At 36.3% G+C, this 21,566-nt stretch overlaps 2 protein-coding genes across 5 annotated transcripts; one reads left to right on the top strand and one right to left on the bottom strand.

The window, feature by feature from the left end:
* The first annotated feature begins 2,333 nt into the window (after window positions 1-2,333).
* On the top strand, window positions 2,334-19,462 carry LOC112046091 (uncharacterized). Of its 3 annotated transcripts, none has more exons than XM_024082586.2 (7): window positions 2,334-2,488; window positions 3,994-4,476; window positions 7,691-7,780; window positions 8,422-8,926; window positions 10,640-10,778; window positions 11,885-12,084; window positions 19,327-19,462. In XM_024082586.2, exons 1-6 carry the CDS (start codon window positions 2,453-2,455, stop codon window positions 12,060-12,062), a joined length of 1,431 nt encoding a protein of 476 aa, XP_023938354.2. In that variant the 5' UTR covers window positions 2,334-2,452; the 3' UTR covers window positions 12,063-12,084; window positions 19,327-19,462. The 3 variants fall into 3 exon arrangements, with proteins under 3 accessions (XP_023938354.2, XP_023938353.2, XP_052742753.1); XM_024082585.2 differs by lacking the exon at window positions 19,327-19,462 and adding an exon at window positions 12,464-12,603; XM_052886793.1 differs by lacking the exon at window positions 19,327-19,462 and having other exon boundaries at window positions 11,885-12,131.
* Window positions 12,522-19,688, bottom strand: LOC112046093 (uncharacterized). Of its 2 annotated transcripts, XM_024082589.2 has the most exons (7): window positions 19,502-19,688; window positions 19,265-19,365; window positions 18,541-19,005; window positions 17,459-17,545; window positions 15,903-16,401; window positions 14,465-14,623; window positions 12,522-13,037 (listed from the first exon to the last, which is right to left on the bottom strand). In XM_024082589.2, exons 2-7 carry the CDS (start codon window positions 19,298-19,300, stop codon window positions 12,892-12,894), a joined length of 1,392 nt encoding a protein of 463 aa, XP_023938357.2. In that variant the 5' UTR covers window positions 19,301-19,365; window positions 19,502-19,688; the 3' UTR covers window positions 12,522-12,891. The 2 variants fall into 2 exon arrangements, with proteins under 2 accessions (XP_023938357.2, XP_023938356.2); XM_024082588.2 differs by lacking the exon at window positions 19,265-19,365.
* Window positions 19,689-21,566: the final 1,878 nt, after the last annotated feature.

Genomic DNA, 21,566 nt, shown 5'->3' on the forward strand with positions numbered 1-21,566 from the left:
GATAACAATAACAAGATACCATAGAGTCCATAGAGTAGAAGACAGCCTTAGACCATTAATAACAGGGCTTGGTTCGCTAACCGTTACCCCTCTGGCAAAGATAAAAAATCTATGATCTACCGCGTTTATAAAAACTGTTGCTACAGAATCGATGTTTCATTGTTATAATCGTTTTCGTCATGTAAAGAGCTCCCTAAATATGCCGGTTTGTGTAGTTAAATGGCATAAAAAAGGCCAAAAACTTGTAGTTTAGTAAAAGATGGAGTAACGTTTCATTTGAAAGTATTTAAACCTTAATTTTATCAAACTTTTAATAAAAACAATTTATAAAAAGAATCGATTCGATGAGTAATGGAATATTCTATGTATTTAATCTGTGGATAGTCTAAGCAATGCCACAGTAAAAATATATACAAGCAGTAGTTTGACTTCATACTAGAAGTCGAAAAGCGAGCTATACCTACGCACCTCGAACTCGGGGCGTGGGGTGCAGACAGTCGCGACTGTGCCACAGTGACGAATACACGGTGCTTTGACACCTATATATAATGGACATGTGGCATTTTACGTCAAATTTGGTAAAGAAATTATTTTTTAAAAGTATAAACAACATTTTTTCGTAACCTCTCTAACTTAAAGAAAACTACCTTAATGGAGCGAGATAGATATTTTTTAGTCATTGCGTAAAGAGATTAGACATATTTTACATGACAACATCAATTGTGTCAGCTGTGACTAAATTATGTTTTGTTTTTGTCGACGCAAAATGGTGATCGTTGTGGTTCCGGTGTAACGGTATTCGAAATATTACGGAAATGTTAACCAATAAGCTTGTGAATCGCAAAATTAATTATATATTATACAATGGTGAAGTGTGCAGTTGTTGCCTGCACCAACAAAACCCAAACAAAACTAGCGGGAATTTCATTTCACAAGTAAGTACTAAATCTTTGATTTTTCTGTTGATGTTGAGTATTTTAAAGGTATTTTTTTTAATTTGGCTAATTCAATATAATAATAATAAAGGCCCATTGACTAATTCAAAGCTTTACAATACGTGGTTTTATGGGTAATCCTTTAAAGAATTGAATTAATTCACGAGTTTTTGATTTACCGGATACGTAGTGTTGGGAAAGTATTGTTTACAATATCGATGAATAGCGAACAATTGACTTATTTCGCTATATCATAGACATAAGTGAAAACGTATAAATTAGTAAATTATTTATGTTCTATAATTATAGTTATATTTTATATTTTTCAGATTTAGTATAACGTTGTATCAAAAATTGTAAGTTTTGCAACTTCCATAAATAAAATTTGTTAATGAATTACGATTTTTGTTTCCTATTGCCTTGAGGATTCAGTGCATAACCTGTGCGACTTGGAGAGTTTAGTATTAGGCTGGTGGTCTAGGACAACATCATATTCATCTGATAGTAATCGTTACACATTCAAGACATAAACACTGGCCAACGTTCGTCAGTGCCAATACAAAACATTGTATAGTTTAAATAATTTATACTATACAATGTTTATTAAATACCACAGAGTACCCAGAGAGAGTCTTTACAAACCGCGTGCTGAAGCTGGTGCAACCGATGAAAAAAAACAAAAGTCACGCGTCTCCTTTTTGCATTTGCATATAAAAATATATAAAAACAATTCCGTAAATTGATATAATAATCAATAAAAATATACTCCATCTTATTTCATCAGTTTTTGAGAACAGTTTTTAAAATATTTAGAAACATATGACTATGACATATTTAAAATGTTTCATTTTAGTAAACATAATATTTTGTATAATTTTATATATATAGTGCTTAGTTATTATCGATAAAACAGCCCTAACTCAATTTATAGACCAAACATGGTTACCGGATGCGTCAACGAAAATTACTTGTCACATATCCTCTATTATCTATGTATCTAAGTATGGCTATAGGTATTTATTTCAAAAATACGGCCGAGTTACAATACTGCTTGTATATATTTATACTGTGGCAATGTGTGTGTTAGTGTGTGTAAAAATTACGCATGTGTGTATTGCGAGTCAAAATTATAGTTGTGTGTAGTGTATGGACACAGAATATACTTAATGGTGTTAAATGTTTTCGATGTGTGAGTTTACCTCGTCCCCCTCAAAAAACGACAGACATTTTTGTTGGTGAATTTGGGTGCGAACCAAGTCCAGTTATTAATGGTCTAAGGTGACAGCTACACAGACACACAAAATCACAAAATGGTATCTATTAATCAGTGAATCGGCCTTGTAGTAAATATGTTCCTTGGCCTTGTATCCAAAGCCATAAAAAAAAATAAAAAAAAAATCACAAATTATATTTTTCTCGTAAAGTTTCAACTTTTAAAAACATTGAAACTGTAATAATTACCTAAAAAAATAAAGACAAGTAAAGAAATCGTGTGACAGTAACTTAATAACATCACCATGGTTAATGTAATTATTTCGAGAATTCCGCAAACCGTAAGTATAAACATACACACAAATCGATTTGTTTTGTTGGTTTTTTTATCCAGTAAAAGCGATAAGGTTAAAAATAAAAACGTAAGCTGACTGGGAACTTCTGGTGAAGTGAAACATCGATTTTTTTTTAATTTACCTAAATAAATGACGCCGCGTCGCCGGGTCAATCGTTCTGTCAATAGGCCCCTGCAAAGCATTATGCATTCGGTCTTGTCTTACTTGACTTTTCTCAACCTCCGGTCTCTCGGCCTTGTGAGATGTAACCTTCCGCCTGGTCATCATTATCAACATATAAGCATGACTCATTACAGGCCCATCTTGCTTATATGGAAGATTTTGAGCATAGACCATAGATAGAGTGATAAACACTGCTGGTACTAATTGGTGGACTAGGGTTTTAACCAACGATTACGTCATCAACCCATATTCGGCTCACTGCTGAGCTCGAGTCTCCTTTTAGAATGCGAGGGGTCCACTACGCTGGCCCAATGCGGATTGGTAGACTTCACACACGCAGAGAATTAAGATAATTCTCTGGTATGCAGGTTTCCTCACGATGTTTTCCTTCACCGATTGAGACATGTGATATTTAATTTCTTAAAATGCACACAACTGAAAGGTTGATGGTGCATGCCCCGGACCGGATTCAAACCCACACCCTCCGGAATCCGAGGCATAGGTCATATCCACTGGGTTATCACGGCTCAAACCAACAATGTTTAACAATAACTAAGGTGTTAACCTTTAACCAGGGATGCATAGTCTACAGGCACAGCGTGGTTTGTACATTCCTAGAAGTGGTCACTTATCCATACTTGCAGCTACCCCGCTTCTCAGTAGGATCTTTTTTTGTACTAAAATGTCCGCAGAAGTATGCAGATGTGGCATTGGTTGCTTAACACATGAGCTATACTCATTATATTATGATTTTAATGTGATGTGATGTGTCTAAACTTTTGTTTTTGGTTCCACAAGTATCTTTATTTAGTTTGTAATGTAGTTGCCTTTTAATTTAAAAATGTTAAATTCATCTTATTTCTTGTGTAAAGTCTATTAAAATGCTAAAATAGGATCTCATGCCATATAAGGCTAAAAAGTACCATTGGGTGTTGAGTATTTTTTTTTTCTTTTTTAATTAATATTAAAAGCTGATTCTTATATGTGCTTCATTACATACCAATGGTTAAATATCAATACAATTTTCAAACACTTAAAATGAATTTTATGACTAAAATGAAGTTTTGAGCCCATGAGACGTGTTATAAAATTTTATGTCCGTAGATAAAGGTTAATGATAGTGGGACCAACAACTAAACATGCTTTCTTAAACAGAGGGGTGAACTGTAACCCCACCATCTTTACTACCCCAGGGTTTCTTGGGAAGAAAGTAAAGTTCAGTATTGCATAGCCCAAATAGAGAATTAGAAATCTGATAATGTTATTTAGTTTTTATTTTAACAATCAAAATTTCACACCTAGTGTAAGAAAAATTTATTTTGTTATAGGTGACTTTTGTTAAGTTTGTACACTTTTTGAAGAAAGCAATCCTAAGATGCAAGAAGGAGTTCTACGTCAACTATTACAACCCTGAGGTGGACGGTTATAAGCAGATGTCCTTCAGTACCACATTGAAGAAAGCTCAAAAAGTCCAAAAGACATTGGACGGTTTTGTGTACATACATGCATATAAACAATATGCTCTTGCATGTTGGTTGGAGAATTTGGACGAAGAGGTCATTGAAGTCAAGCCTCCTGAGCATAATACGCCAATTGTACCAGTTTACAGCAAGAAAAAAGGAAAAGGCAATATAAATCAAAATGCACAATATAATCCACCCCAAAATCATCAGGGGGACATCAGGGAAGATAGAGAGGAATATTATGAGCCAGCTCCGAAAAACGCTCGTTATTCTGGAAGTCTAGTAGATACCAAGTCCAAGTCACGGTCAGGTGGTGCTGATCATTCCAGTGACCTCAATGCTTTAGAGGTAAGCTTGTTCAATATTAATTAATTATTACTTTGTACACTGGACAATAGAGCCGTGATAGGCCAGTGGATGTGACCTCGGCCTTCGATTTGGAGGGAGTAAGTTTGAATCTGGTCTGTGCATTTTAAGGAATTAAATATCACGTGTCTCAAACGGTGAAGGAAGAGCATTGTGAGAAAACCTGCATACCTGAGAATTTTCTCAATTGCCTATTTGTGTGGAGTCTGCCAATCCACATTGGGCCAATGTGGTGGACTTAGGCATAATTCTGAGAGGAGACTTGTGCTCTACAGTGAGCCGAATATGAGTTGTTGATGATGATGATGATGATGATACATGACATACTGCTTATTTTTAATAGCAGTAAATTCCTTATTTAGTTAATCTAAATGTGGAATAGTAATTCGTATTTGCTAATAATTTCAGTTTCATAGTAAACAGCAAAGTTGCTACCTATATTTTAACGCCTAGATATATTACACTGCAAATTTTAATGCAGTTTTCTACACTAGAGACAGTAATTCAAAAAGAAGGTTTTCCTGTGTTGTGTCAAACGTCAAACAATGTCATGATTCAGTGTTCCTGTGTTTCAAGGTGTCCTCTAGTTGTAAATGCAAAAGTTTAAAGAAATAGGCATTTTAACAGTAGCCTGTCAGTATATATATAACAGTATAGTTTATGTGAGACAAAATATTAATTTGTACAAACGAAAAGGAGATTTAAACCCACGTCTTACTAGACACGGGCATAAGTTAGTTATTTCTGCGTATCGTCTCCAAAGAGTTAAAAAATCTTTTGTGGGTTTGGGTGTACTCTTCTATAACAAGATCCCCAAGACTGTGATGGACTTGCCAATGCACAACTTTAAGCAATGTGTTAAAAAACCATTTACTTAGTCGAGGTTACTACACTATTGATGAGTTCCTTAACAACAAAGGTGCTTGGAGGCCATTGGATCAGTTTCCACCTTTACACAGGAAATAAAACTATAAGAAATTGTAATTTAATTGTTATCAAATGTAAATTGTAATACTGTATGACTTTTTCAAAAGAGCAACTGTTGAGTTTCTTGCCGGTATCTTCTCAGCAGAACCTGCCTTCCGAACCGGTGGTAGAATCTTTATAAAATAAATAAATAAAATAAAATAGCCTTTTATTTTGAACAGCTTTTGGTTACATGAGTGTTGTTTGATTTAATTGATTACATTATGTCCCGCTGTTCAAAGTGTCTTCTGACATAGGCCTCCTCCAGCTGCTTCCACTGCACCCTGTCAGCCGCAACTCTGGTCCAGCGTGGCCCCAGGGTTAGGCGGATGTCGTCCTCCCACCTTCTTATTGGACGTCCACGTTGTCTGGTACTGTCCCTTGGGTACCAGAGTGTCACCTGCTTGCTCCATTTATCGGTTGTGCAGCGCAACATGTGTCCCGTCCAACGCCATTTCAAGAGGTCGATTCTAATGAGAACATCAGCGAGTTTTGTCCTATGTTTTATCTCACTTGAGGTGATCCTGTCCTTTAGTCTTATACCCAAAATACTTCGTTCCATTGCCCTCTGACACTTAGCTAACTTTTCTCTATGTTTTTGTGTCAGGGACCAAGTTTCGCTTCCGTATGTTATACAAGGGAGTATAGACGTATTGAAGGTTTTCCTCTTAATGGACATATTTATTTCTTTGCTTTTCATTATTTCCTTTAGTGACCAGTATTTTCTCCACCCACTAGCAATTCTCTTGTTTACTTCTTTTGACATTTGGTCTATAGGAGCAATTATCTGACCCAAATACACATACTCTTGTACATACTCGAGCTTATTTCCATCCAGAACTATATCAACCTCTTTTGAGTTAGTCATTAGTTTTGTTTTTGCAGTATTCATTAAAAGGCCTACTTCTTTACTTTTACTGGCTAAAGACTGTACCATTATTTGTATTTTATATGGGTCCTCTTCCAGCAAGATGAGATCGTCTGCAAATCTCAAATGATTTAGGCGGCGGCCATTTATATTCAGACCATATTCAGCCCAGTCAAGGCGTTTGAAGATATTCTCCAGCACTGCAGTAAACAAATTTGGTGACAGTGGGTCCCCTTGTCTAACACCTCTGTCTATAGGAAATGGGCTACCTATCGTTTCCAGTTTTATACTTCCTTTGCTTTGTCTGTAAATGTTTTGCATGACATTTATGTAGCAGATGTCCACTCCTTGCTGTTTTAGTGTTGACCAAATGTAGTTGTGATTTAGGTAGAATCTTTACAAATAGTCAACTGACGTGTCAAAAGTGCTTGTAAACTGAGCCTACTTGAAATAAATGAATTTTAAATTTTTGAATTTTTGAAATATATATAAAACATTGGCCATAATTGTTCACCCAGCAGATGTGAAACATATCTTGTTGTTATTATTACAATCAATAAAACAAGCCCACATTGTAAACTAATGTAATGTTGACATTATCTATACTTATAAAAAATCTGTAGAGAGGTCAATTCTTTACATTAAATATATTTCCAAAATAATTATCAGGGAGTGATTAGTGATCTATACTGATGCCAAAAATGCAATCAGTAAAATACAGACTGACAAGTCTGTATGTTCATTATAGAAACAAAAACTACTTCACGGATTTTAACAAAACTTGGTAAAAATATTCTTCATACTCCTGGGCAGGTTAAAGTATCCACTTAGCTACAATGTTACTTGGGGTAATAAAGATACAAAATCTAGCTTATTTTCATTCATAAATACAATGGGCTCATGAAAACCATAGTGTAACCGCAGTGCAAGAGGAGCGCAACGTATTTTGATTCCCTATCTTAGAAGTGCCGCATATCGAGGATAATTTGAGTTTTCGGACAGTAAAATCTGGGACATATAGCACATTCTCTCATTTCAATAACAGTGTTCAAGCAAGCATGCAGGCTTTGACAGGCTTATAGTGAAAATGTTTGATTCTAACTTTAACTAGCAGATGTCAATGATATTGCTGGGACTGAGCATAACTTGCTCTCTGAGGGATGAAACCAGCAAATTCCCCACTTTTTTACTGACAATAAAGTACTACTAACTAGAGAGAAAAGATTGCTTATTGCTTGATATTTGTCTATTTCTTTCACAAGAGATATGTCTCTAGCCTATGTTATGGTCTATGGTCGCATTTTACGCCTTACTGGTCTAATGTGGCCGGTATGTTTCACTGTGACTTGTTCTATCTCTCAGCTACAGACGGAGTTGGTTAGACAGCAGAGGATCCTGCTGGAGGAAGAGACCAAGTTGCTTTTGGAGAAGAAAAAGTTGGAGTATCTCCAGGTAATATAGATATCCTGTCACTTTCTGAAAAACGTAACTTGTGCTCTGCATATCAGCAAGCAAAAGCAGTCTTTAACTGGCTACAAACGTAGGCTATATTTTATTCCCATATGACTACGCGAATGGGAATTGAACGTGTGAACCCATCATGAGATGTCACCCGCATAGTATTATGCCAGTATAATATAGTCTTAAAAATATAGTTATAAGTTAGGTTAGTAAGCCAAGAATTGTAAGTTAGTTGAATACTTGTCTGAATGTAGAAAAATTCAAAAACATTCGAAAAATCGGAAAAAAAATGTTGAATATATTTAAAATTTTTGTAGATCTGATTTGCAATATTAGAACAATGTCCTTTACCTGGCCTCATTTTCTTATAGGTATAATCGGATAGACATAATATAGGTAAACAATTTAGCATTTCAATTTTGCAAAATTCTATAGCAATTTCTATGGGTTCAACAAATGTTGGTCAATATGTTAACTGATGTTGATAAAGAGTTGGCAATCTTTGCCTTAAAGATATGCCACTTTTAGCAACCGTGAGTGGACTCTGGTTTACAATAGGTACATAACCAGTTAACTAAAACGTTATAGCCAGGCTGAGATAGACCATACAAATTTCTCATTTTAATTCACAGCAACTTGGACCAAATGATTACGAGAAATTCAAAAAAGTTGAAGAAGTATACAGACGCGACGACCCGCGAGAGATTTCCGAATTTCTCAAATCAGGTCAATCGACAGGTCAACCGGAACCCGTCCCTGCTTCAGTGAAAGTTGGGAAAAAAAAGTTGCCTGCTTTTGTGTGGCCTTGCAAAGCTGTCATTGCTCAAATGAGGAAGCTGATCATCTCACACAAAGAGATAGATTCATCGAACCGCTCTTTATTCTATGACCTCCTAACTACTACGCTGAAAAAGCGTTTAACGATTGCTATGGAGGGCAAACCGAAGATAAAGAATAAGAGTGTCGTAGGTGTCTATAGAAAGATACATCCCTTTCACACTGACATTCAATTGGTGGACGAACTCGTCAATACAATCAAGACGAGTTGCTGGCCTTTAAACACGCCGACCAATGAGACCTCTGCTGTTGCAGTAAATTGCGACGAAGGTCCATCTACAGGGGGCCAGAACCAAGCAGGTAAACACTTAACAATCGATATATCCCAGGATTTGGGAGTGGAACATGGTAATATTCCCGCTTTCATGTTAATATCTTTATTGCAAAACGTTCCCTCGTGTACAACGGTTTAAGCCATATTTTACAACTGAGCTAATGTTGATGTCTGTCGTGTCCCATTTTAAAACAAAGGCACTTGTATGTTTCATAAAAATCATTGAAATGGCGATGTCGTAGACATTCGCCTTTCAGTCGATACCAAAATGTAATCAAACCACTTTTGCAATTTGATGATGAGTTACCTTATGTGGTCTACTCGCATGGATTCTGCGTGCGTTTGATGCATTGGTAAAATAAATAACAGTTTTGGCCAAATATTTTGGGAACGATTCAGCTATCTCCATTGAGACATTCTAATTATGGTTTATCACAATATGATGTCCTAAATAAGTTGAACCACAGTAAGTTCAACCACAGGGAAGGTTTTGCAGTAAACGATGAAGAACAATAAGAGAAACAATTACATACACAGGTGTCAGAAACCTCGATTCGACCTTTGCTGGATCCAGTCGCTTTAGCAACTGAAAAGACAGCAAGGTTTTGACAGAGAGGTTCTAATGTATTTTAGGAAATGAACACCGTTAAATTTTAAATACATAAATTGGAAGGGGAAATATAGATACCATTAGTCCAAAGCCGGGACCTGGACAGATCTTGAGTAATGGCTAATTAGTGAAGAACTGTTATCAATTGAAGGGATATTTGTTGAGGGTGTAGATGACTTGTTAGGAGGTTTAATTTCACTAATTCCTATTTTAAAGAGTTACTGAGCTACTGCTCTACTATTGTTTCTTACTTGGTTATGTTTGTTTGGTGTTCATCTTTGGAAGTTGTTGGTGATATTATTGGCATAACTTAGCATAACTACTATGCCTCAGGTAACTCAGGTTTGTATTTAAATAGTTCCCAAAACGCTGACATCAAATACTCCTAGATACTCCTATGTTATATTTGGCTTTGGTTGTAATAGTAATGTGTGCAGGCAAATTTATGGCAACTAAAGGAGCATCAGTAAATTGTAGCTAAGCAAAGTTTTTTTTGTGAATTTGAATCAATGTCACTTGCCTCATCATGTCATTAAATAATAGGGATGATGACAATATTTAAATAAATTTGTATGTATAAATTAAGAGCATGGTAATAATATCTGCAATCATTACTTTTGGAGCTACGTGGATTTAAAGGGTCATGTAGTAAACGCCCCATATTAAATGGCACGAATGAATGACGATAAAATATTTTTAATTCCTTTTCACCCATTTAATAATGCGTGTCTGTTGTGCTCACGTTTCTTTAGTGGTAGTAGAGATTTCTGTGATGATGGGGATGTATTACCGCCTGCTGCCAAGCAGCATATCAGTGCTCCAGTGTAATTACAGGCCGAAGGTTGACCTAAGGCCTAAGGCACACAAGCGTCTGAGGATGTGTTCCTTGCGAGCTCTGCGATTGTTGCATTGTTTATAGGCGATGGGTTCCACATACCATCAGGTGACCATCTTAACTCAACTTAGTTCAATTAGTTCAACTTGGTCTGTCAATTATTATTACCAAAAAAGTTACACACGCACACACATATTGACTTTATGCTGTCGCCTTACTACTGCATCAAAAGCCAGTTTCCTTTATTAGAATAACTATAACAACTAAATAAACAAACATTTATACACTCGTCAGATGATAACGAGATAGATTTGACGGCGGACGACGCTGAGCAAGGCTACTGCTTCGATGACGATCATCTGGTTGATCTGGACGAGTTCGAGGACATGGAGGATGCTGTGCAGGACTGCGATGAGGCTGCGGACGGAACGGGGTGAGACGGATTACTACGAGGGATGCCTTTTAAGTTGTGTCGTTTGAAATATGTATAGACAATTTAATAGATTTTTACCATGACGGAGTATAAGGAGTTTCACCATCAGAAGCGGTTGTCTGCAAAACACAATTATTGAATGAAAGTCTGTCAGGTCTAACAATTCCCACTTAGAATGTTACCAATAAACCCTGAGTGGAAGAGAATGACCTTGAGTGGAGTCACGTACTTGTGAACGATGTGTTTAGGGTTAAAGGATCCTTTGACTGTTAACAAACACTCCCCTTTTCCAGTCCAGTCACTCTCCCCGCCTATTCCAAGTAACCCATAAAGAATTACACAACAAGAGATGTGGACGGCTCGAACGCCACGAGCACACTGGAGCCGTCCGTACCGCAGGTCGTTTCAACGCGGCGATAACAACCATTTATTGTTTTTCAAAGAATTCTCCACGATATTTACCTAATACATCTTTGCATGCGTTCAAACCAGGTTAAAACATTTATTCCACTCTGAAGTGGAGCTAGTCCTATAGATATTTACATTTTTACAACTGACTTGACACCTTTAAATAGACGATACAATAAAACTATTCGATCTCTGAAACATTCTTTTGTTTACGAATTCTAAATTCAATAAGATCTTTTTAGAAAGAACTTTTTTTAAATAATCGCGAGAAGTTGGCAAATGACACAATTTAAAAAGCAGTCCTCGCAAATCTGATATCGAATTTGCCTTTAATTTGGTGTTGTCAATTTTTTTCTATAGGTACTTATAATAAATCTGTAGAGAGATCAATTCTGTACATGAAATATATTTCCAAAATAACTATCAGTGATCGATACTGATGCTAAAAATGCAATCAGTAAATTTTTTGTCTGTCTGTTCGGCACTGGGTAGGGGTTGGGTAAGGGTAGTTGAAAGTTTACATAGACTTTCACATGGACGAAATCGCGGGCGTCCGCTAGTTTAAAATAATATTGTAATTTTTCTAATAATTAGAGTAAGCCCGCGACTCTGTTTGCGTATAGTTCTGGTTTTCACAAATCCCACGGGAACCATGGAATGGATTTATTAATTTATGATTTTGACGATTTTTTCGACAGCACTGAAAATGAAAAGCCGACCACGGCCGAAGACGCTGACACCAAATCGACGGAGGCGACTGCAGCTGAAGAAGTCATTGAGCCCATTACGACAAAACCGACCAAGGAGGACGATGTAACCGAAACGGCTGATGGCGTCACTGACACCAAACCGATAGAAGTTCTCATATCAAATTAATCTGATTGCTGTTGGGGATGAGGTAATAATAATCAAGCTAACTTTTCTATAAATAATGCAAAACCTTTAAGGTTCAACAGTTTCAGTTGTGTGCATTTTAAGAAATTAAATATCACGTGTCTCAAACGGTGAAGGAAAACATCGTGAGGAAACCTGCATACCAGAGAATTTTCTTAATTCTCTGCGTGTGTGAAGTCTGCCAATCCGCATTGGCCCAGCGTGGTGGACTATTGGCCGAACCCCTCTCTTTCTGAGAGGAGACTCGAGCTCAGCAGTGAGCCGAATATGGGTTGATGACAACAAACTCCAAAAATTAATTTAATAACCTGAAATAGGCCCATGTAATCCTGAAGACAAAGCTATTTAGATATTTGTTACTATATCACTTTTTATGTTTTCAGAAACCTGCAGTCTTAGAATAAGTTTGGGTTAAATAAAGAAAATAAAGAACTTTTATAGAATGATACTTTAATTTGCTTATAACTAAGATTACAATGAATATTGTATGGTATTAACATAAATTAGTGTTGCTTTATTAAATCGTGTACATTCTAAATGTAATGTAATTTATATCATTAAATTGAACAACACTAAAATGGAGTTTCATTACTACAACTCAAAATGAACTTTATAAATAAAATAAATTAATGAAATGACAAAAAATTATGACAGTATTAAAATTGCCTGGGTCTATTCTCTTTCAACAAACTTATGCTTCGAAAACTAAAATGTATGGGATGTCCATATCCAATTTGAGTTTTTTGGGAAATCCCATTTTTTCCCTTTCTAAATGCTTATCATTAATACCTATTATATACATATATATTACTCAGAAATCTTCTAAATCGTCATCAGGTATATCATCGATTAAATTTGACTCCACATCTTCCAAAGTTTCAACATTCTTTTCAGTTATTTCTCCTTCCTTTGTAGCATTTTGATCATCACCTGACTTTGTCGCACTTTTGTCGTGAGCTGTGAAATAAAATGAAATATATGTCTATTATTAAAAGTTCTTAAAGTCCGGGATCCGTAGAACATTTTTAACAACTGATTACTTTCAAGTTAATTTTTCGTGACGATGAGATGTAGTTACACATCTCAATGAGACTATCAACTTTTTTATTTACGAAAATTCTCGATTCTGGTAGCTGAGTTAGCAGGAAATTTCTGAGCGTCGGAACGAGACAATGTACAACGCAATTTGTATGACATTGTGGCTGTTAAGTTTATAGCTGTTACTGATAATCTAGCTACATCATCGGCTTAGCACCGTCTTCAACCTGATCAGCTGGTAGAACACAATAATATTATGGTGTTATTTTTCGCTTCTTAGTTTGGTGGTACGTTTTTAAGTCTGTTGTATTTATTCTCTTTATTAAATTTTTATTTTTCCATTTTTAGTGTAAAATGTATATATACTACAACTACATGTAAAAAATTACTTTAATTCTATTAACGAACACCCTACCATTCCCCCTCCCTCCCCCAATTCGCAAATCTTCATTAAATTGTAATGCTTAAAAAAAAAAAGTATTTTTTACTTGAAAATTTAAGAACACGCTTCATTTTTGAAAGTTCTCGATTTCTCCAAGCTTGGATAGACGAGAGGGAAGGAGCTACTCGTATCTGTCCATAGTCCAAGATAGATCACACTAATTATAATTATCTTTGTTTGTGAAAAGCAATGTAAACATAGTTTGGCTGTTACTGATAATCGAGGATAGTAATCTATCCGTAATCTTGGGTAGGTTATTGAAAACGGCCGTAATGCCTAGTTTGGACTACTTTAGTATTTTAGTCAAGTATACGAACAACTTTTGGGCGGTAAATCCAAAAATTATTCGTACTCGACTCAAAATTTAAATACTAAATTAGTCTGAACTAGGCATTAGAGTACGGGGATATAATGTAGCCCATGATACTCGCTGGTAATAGTTTTCCATCATGAAAGAATTAAAATCGGTTCAGTAGTTTTGGAGCATATTCGTTGCACAAGCAAACAATATTTCAATCAAATTTATTACTAACTAGCGAACGCCCGCGACTTCGTCCGCGTGAAAGTAGATGTAAACTTTAAGAAGCTTAAAAAATGGAGTAACTTCTCCCGTTTTCCCAACATTTCCTTTCACTGCTCTGCTCCTATTGATCGTAGCGTAATGAAAAGTATACTATAACCTAACCAGGTTTGTAAAGAACAATTGTGCCAAGTTTCGTTAAAATCCGTAGTGTAGTTTTTGTTTCTATAACGAACATACAGACAAACTTTTTTTTATTTTACTGATTGCAACAGTACTTATCGATCGATCGATCGATCGAAATATATTTCATGTACATAATTGACCTCTCTACTGATTTATTATAAGTATACATTACAGACACAGTTAAATTACCCAATTTACCTTTATCAAAAAATGGAATGAGTTGTGTTTTGGCCTCAGTGTAGGCGGCCCAGTCGTCGGGCAGGCCTGACCTCTTGGCGATCTTGAACAGCTTCTTGATCTGCCGCCGCAGCATTGCTTCCTCCGGCGAGCGAATCGCCACTTCGGTAACCTTGGTCACTGGAACAGCATCATCATCATTTGAACACCCTTGAGTACAATCTCACCTAATGGTAAGTGATGTGATGATGTTAGGAGGAGAATGAAAATTCACAACCCTTTCGGTTTCTACACGACATCGTACCGGAACGCTAAATCGCTTGGCACGCAGGTAGGGTAGTAACTAGCCAGACCTGGGCTGATTAAGAAAACCTCAGCCCAGCCGGGGATCGAACTCAAGACCTCCATCTTATAGCACTGCGCCACGGCGGACGTCAAAAGTTAGTGCTGTGTTAAACTTGGACTTCGGTTCGATATCCAGCTCGGGACAGTTTAGGATTTTATAATTTCTGAATGGGGATGATAACTAGGTTTGAATATATTGATTTTTATAAGACATTCGGGTTAATAAGGTCAATATCAACTAATTAATATGTAAAAAAACAAAGATTATCTGGATATTTGAAAATTAAATAAGATTATAAAATTTCAAAATCTACTAAAATAACGTAATTAGATGAAAATTCATTGATTTTTAGCTTTCTTACATCAAACGTGGTATTCAATACGAACTATAAACATAAAGCTTGATGGAATAAACAAAGTAGTACTACTACCTCCTTTTGCGCCTAACAAGTCATCTACACCCTCAAGAAATATTCCTTCAATTGATAACAGTTCTTGGGTAGACATTATTCAAGAGCTGTCCAAGTCTCTGTTTATGGTTTTGGACTAATAGTACTTATGTCTATTTTCCCTTCCAATTTTTGTATTTAAAATTTAATGGTGTTCATAGCCGAAAATAAATTAGAACCTCTTTCATAATTTTTATTATTGTTTTTCATTGTTTACTGCAAAACCTTCCCTGTGGTCTCAATACGTTTGGAACAACATGTTGTGATGAAACATACTTTAATCTCTCAATGGAGATTTGTTCCCAAAATATTTGGCTAAAATTGTTTTTTATTTTACCAATTGCATTCAAGCGCACGCAGAATCCATGCGAGTAGACCACATAAAGTAACTCATCATCCAATTGCAGAAGTGGTGTGATTACATTTTGGTATCGACCGAAAGGCGAATGTCTACGACATCGCCATTTCAATGATTTATATTAAACATACAAGTGCCTTCGTTTAAAAACGGGACACGACAGACATTAACATTAGCTCAGTTGTAATAATATGGCTTAAACTGTTGTACACGAGGGAACGTTTTACAATAAAGACGTGAAACATGAAAAAAGCAAGAATATTTCCATGTTCGTCCCATAAATCCTGGGATATATCGAAGTGTTTACCTGCTTGGTTCTGGCCCCCTGTAGATGGACTTTCGTCGCATTTAACTGCAACATCCAAGGTCTCATTGCTCGGCGGGTTCGAAGGCCAGCGACTCGTCTTGATTTTATTGACGAGTTCGTCCACCAATTGAACGTCAGTGTGAAAGGGATGTTTTTCTCTATAGACCTCCAAGTAAAACCGACTCTTTAATAATCTCGGCTTGTCCTCCATAGCAATCGTGAAACGCTTTTTCAGTGCAGTAGTCAGGAGGTTGTACAACAAAGGGCGGTTCGATGAATCTATGTCTTTGTGCGAATCGATCAGGTCCCTCATTTGACAGACAACAGTTCTGCAACACCCCACGTAACAAGGCAACTTTTGTTTCTCTGGAGCAGGAACGGGTTCCGGTTGACCTGTCGATTGACCTGATTCAAGAAATTCCGAAATCTCTCGCGGGTCGTCGCGTCTGTATACTTCTTCAAATTTTTTGAATTTCTCGTAATCATTCGGTCCAAGTTGCTGTGAATTAAAATGAGAAATTTGTGTTGCTGTGAAACGAATTCCATAATACATTGTGTGGCCTCAGCGCCGGACCGAGGTAAATTTTAGAATGGAGCGAGATCCAATTATGGCGCCTTTCCTGTTTGTTCCTAACATTATAATATACTAGGGACGTTTGAAAAGTTCGTAGCCTTAACGTATATCGGAATGTCATACATTTTTAACCAACTTCAAAAAAGGAGGAGGTTTCTCAATTCGACCGTTCGATTTCGATTCGACCCGGGTGTAACGCACCCCCTGCACTATAGGTAAAGACTCTCTAGCTCACGTAGCACCCGAGTGCAATCATCACCCTAGCGCCCTCTTGTACCATTTCGGCGCCCCCTAGGATTTGGCGCCTGGAGCGACCGCTCCGTTCGCCGTATGGACGGTCCGGCCCTGTGTGGCCTACCTCAGTCTCGCTATACAACATTTTAGTTAACGTTTCATATTGAAAACCAAGGTCCACCCACGGTTGCTAAAAGTAGCATATCTTTAAAACAAAGATTGCCAACTCTTCAAACATCAGTTTAACCAATATATGTTGAACCCATAGAAATTGCTATAGAATTTCGCAATATTGAAATTATTTACCTATACTGCGAGGTAAAGGATATTTATTGCTCTAATATTTAAATACATCAGGTATACAACAATTCATTACTGATTTTTTAAACCCCTAATGTTATAATTATTACTACATTTTATCAGACGGACCAAGTTACTTAGTATAGTAAATAAGAAGTATTCAATTAACTTACATTTCGTAGCCAAGTGTGGATAAGGCCCAGGAAAGAACAAGAAGAACTTACATTTCTTGGCTTACATTCTGAACTATACTACGAGTAGGTATATTACACTAGTATGGGGGTGAAATCTCATGATGGTTTCACACAATCGATTCCCGTTCGCATAAAATGGGGATTAAATGCCTAGCTTACGTTTTTAGCCCGCCTAAGCGTTAAAACGTCTTTTGCTTGCTGATATGCAGAGCACAAGTTACATTTTTGAGAAAGCGAGACGAAAACTATATTACCTTGAGGTACTCCAACTTTTTCTTCTCCAAAGCAAACAACTTGGTCTCTTCCTCCATCTTGATCCTCTGCTGTCTAACCAACTCCGTCTGTAGATGAGATAGAAGAAGTCATAGAGAAAACATAAACCAGTAAGGTTCCAGTAGTAGAGAAATAGGTAAATATCTAGCTATAAGCAGGCTTTTCTTTCTACTTGGAAATTTTTAGTAAAAATTCTCACCCAAAGTGGGGAATTTTCTGGTACACCCTCATCCCTCAGAGAGCATGTTAAGCTGTCAGTCCCGGCCAACATCATTGTTGCTCGATAGTTATAGTTAGAATCCAACATTTTCACCATAAGTCTGTCAACCCACATTGTATCATCTTATTTGACCCCATTCTGATTTTATTTTTGCAACAAAAAATATTCTATAACCTTTTTCGTATTATTGTCTATAATTGTGCCAAAGGAGATCATTCACGCACCATACATTTCTGAGCTCTTCATAGAAAAGCTTCGACCAATGCCTTAGGAACTTTTAGTTGACTGCTGCTTTAAAGATTGGTTATTCTTGAGACAGCGCATATTGTGAGGCGGTTTCTCACTCTGGAACCTTGACAACCAGTTGCTTGGGCACTCAAATGTCTGATTTTTTTTTTATAAATTTTCAAGTGTATTTTATTAACATTGTTAAATATTTTAAAAGGACAAATTGCTTTCTACACTGGTGGACAGAGCTTTTACGTTGTTAAGTATATTTTATATTTTATTGGGTTTTTTTTTTATATGGCCATAGTATAATGCATAAATCGTAATAATAAACAATACTCTCTACACTCCCCTGAAGCTGTGAAACAAATCTAACTTCTTAGTTAACATAGAAAGTATGGTTGTCTATGCCAAAATAATCCTATATTTCACTCTCAAAGAATTCAAAATATAGACACTTTTACATCATAAAAAAATATTGTCTATATAATACACGTAGTCTATATAATATAAAACATACTTTATCATACTTGACACATTTAATTCAGTCTATTTAACAAAGTTTTATTTTGTTTTATTTATACAAAGTAATTAATTAATATTGAACAAACTTACCTCTAAAGCATTGAGGTCACTGGAATGATCAGGGCCACGTGATCGCGACCTAGACCTGGTCTGTACTGGACTTCCAGAATAATGAGCGTTTTTTGGAGCTGGCTCATAATGTTCCTTGTTATCTTCTCTGTTGTCATCATGTTGATTTTGGGGTGCATATTGATTTTCGTTGCCTTTTTTGCTGCTGTAAACTGGTACAATTGGTGTATAATGCTTAGGAGGCTTAATTTCAATGACATCTTCGTCCAAATTCTCCAACCAACAAGCAAGAGGATACTGGTTATGTTTATGAATGTACACAAAGCCGTTTAATGTTTTTCTGACTTTTCGAGCTTTCTCCCATGTTGTACTGAAGGACATCACCATAAAACCTTCTTCCTCAGGATTGTAATAGTTGACGTGGAATTCCTTCTTGCATCTTAGGATTGCTTTCTTTAAAAAGTGTATGAACCTAACAAAAGACACCTATAACAAAATTAATTTTTCATTCACTAGCTTTGAAAATTTAATAACATCTTAGTTATTGTTAAATATTATTCGTCCACCAACCTACCCTGCCCACCAAGTATCACCACAGTAACTATGCTCCAAATCTCCCGTAGAGGGAGCCATGATATTAATGACTAGGCGGAAGGTAACACTTCAGCAGGGACACCAGACGGCCAAGACAAGACAAGACCGCATAGTGCTTACTGCTTTCAAATAGTATAAAATCACTACGTACTGCTTCCCATGACTGGTGAATTGGGGCTATTGACATGAGATTTGAAACTTAACATTTTACAGATCGATCGACATCCCGGCGCCGCGTCGTGATTTTTCCAACTAGAAAATAATTTCGATGTTTCACTTCACCAGGAGTTCTCCGTCTGCTTACGTTTTTATTTTAAGACTTGTTGCTTGTGCTGGTTTTAAAACCAACAAAACAAATCGATATAAACTGTGCGGAGTCCATACTTACTTCTTGCGGAATTCTTGAAATAATTACATTAACCATGTTATTCAATTACTGCCACACGATTACTTCTAATTGTCTTCATTTGTTAATGAATGTATAGCTTCGATCACGTTTCGATGTACAAATCAATTAAATTATTGAAATAAATTGCACTCTGAAACTGATTGATTCTTGATTGTAATTTGTAAAGTGTGAAGTTGTTGTGAACATAAACAATAAACATTAAACAATAACATTGAGTTATATGCACAGATTACTAGATACCACAGATTAATAGTTAAGCTTAGACCATTAATAAGGTTATTAATGGTCTAAGTCTCAAACCAACTATTGTATAGGACCTGCCTCGCTAGGTGTTATTTGGTGTTATTTTTCTGCCAAAGTATATGATCAACGATCTAATGTGGTTATAAAAGCTTTCTCTATAGAATCGATGTTAAATAGTTGTAATCGTGTTCGTCGGTTAAAGAGCTCCGTAAATACCTTTTTGTGCAGTTGAATGGTGTAAAAAACGGACAAAAACTTCTAGTTTAGTATAAAATATATACCAAATCTAAGCTCGTTTTCCTCAGAAAATGACAGACAATTTTGTTTGTGACTACGAGTGTGATACAGGTCCTTCTATAATTGGTCTGAGGGTCTAAGTAGTTAAGCGGTTGTATGTTTTGAAAATAAGGTATAGATAAATAATAATTATATTAATTTTCCAAATATGAGCTAATTTTCTTGCTGGCTCTAAGGAACCACTAATTTAAACTTTTATCAAATAAATAATTTTTAAACTTGATCCTGATTTTAATTTTTATTTACCATACTAGCGGACGCCCGCGACTTCGTCCGCGTGAAAGTCGTTGTAAACTTTCAACTACCCCTACCCTAACCTACCTCTACCCTACCCCTACCCTACCATATCCCAACCCTACCCCTACCCTACCACTACCCTACCCTACCCCTGCCCTACCCCTACCCTACCCCTACCTCTACCCCTACCCTACCCTACCCCTACCCTACTCATTAAGGCTGCACTTCTTTATTTATTCCTCCCACCGCGAGTCGCGTCGAGCGCGGCAACAGTTACACAAAAATAATCCTTACAGCATGAATTAGTATTCACGCGCGATGGCTTAGCGTATTTCATGTATAACTTTGGTGTGTCTTTACCGATTTTTATGATTCTTTTTTTATTGAATAGGTAATAAAGTTAACTTTCTTATTAAGGATGACTGATGAGTGTTATAAACATAAGAGTAGACAAATATAATTAGAAAGCTCCGAACTGCTAAGCTATCGGGAGTTACACGTGTTATTGTGAGTCAACCATAAAAGATAGACATATATATGCTGTTGTGTTTTTATAGATAATTTTAAGAAGAACATTTCCGTCATACATGATTTCTATGTAGCTTTAACCATTAAGGCTGTACACGCGACGGAATCTTAAAAAATTGAGTAACTTCTCCCGTTTTCTCAACATTTCTCTTCACTGCTCTGCTCCTATTGATGGTAGCGTAATGAAAAGTATACTATAACCTGCTCAGGAGTATGTTGAATAATTGTACCAAGTTTCGTTAAAATCCGTCCAGTAGTTTTTGTTTCTATAAAGAACATACAGACAGACAGACAGACAGACAGACAAAAATTTTACTGATTGCATTTTTGGCATCAGTATCGATCACTAATCACCCCCTGATAGTTATTTTGGAAATATATTTCATGTACAGAATTGACCTCTCTACAGATTTATTATAAGTATAGATAACATTAAATGTGTTGAACTGTTCTAGCATTATAAACTTTTACTACAAAATAGGGAAAAGTTTAACAGCGTAATGTACTAGCAACATTACGCGAGTGGGAAGTGCGGCGAGTGCGGGTTGTTGCCACAATTTTTGGACACACTGCGCGATTTATATTGACATCTGAACGTGGCTTCTGGTGTTTTTCTGTATACTGAGAGTGACTGATTATATGAATGGTACACCGAGATACATAAAAACCCTGCTGATAAAGTAAATGGTTTTTTTTATTATTTATTTTACAGCCCTCGGTACTAGTCCTATAAGGCCTT

Source organism: Bicyclus anynana, chromosome 18, assembly GCF_947172395.1.
Source record: "Bicyclus anynana chromosome 18, ilBicAnyn1.1, whole genome shotgun sequence".
NCBI classification, from domain to species: domain Eukaryota; kingdom Metazoa; phylum Arthropoda; class Insecta; order Lepidoptera; family Nymphalidae; genus Bicyclus; species Bicyclus anynana.

Excerpts from the sequence above, each read along its gene's own strand:
- LOC112046091 (XM_024082586.2), top strand. The coding sequence starts at position 2,453 with ATGGTTAATGTAATTATTTCGAGAATTCCGCAAACC. Across the intron at positions 7,781-8,421 it reads AAAAGTTGGAGTATCTCCAG|CAACTTGGACCAAATGATTA; the intron begins GTAATATAGATA and ends TTTAATTCACAG. Across the intron at positions 10,779-11,884 it reads GAGGCTGCGGACGGAACGGG|CACTGAAAATGAAAAGCCGA; the intron begins GTGAGACGGATT and ends TTTTTTCGACAG.
- LOC112046093 (XM_024082588.2), bottom strand. The coding sequence starts at position 19,537 with ATGGTTAATGTAATTATTTCAAGAATTCCGCAAGAA. Across the intron at positions 19,006-19,501 it reads TTTCAAGAATTCCGCAAGAA|GTGTCTTTTGTTAGGTTCAT; the intron begins GTAAGTATGGAC and ends ATTTTGTTATAG. Across the intron at positions 14,624-15,902 it reads AGGGGGCCAGAACCAAGCAG|TGACCAAGGTTACCGAAGTG; the intron begins GTAAACACTTCG and ends ATGCTGTTCCAG.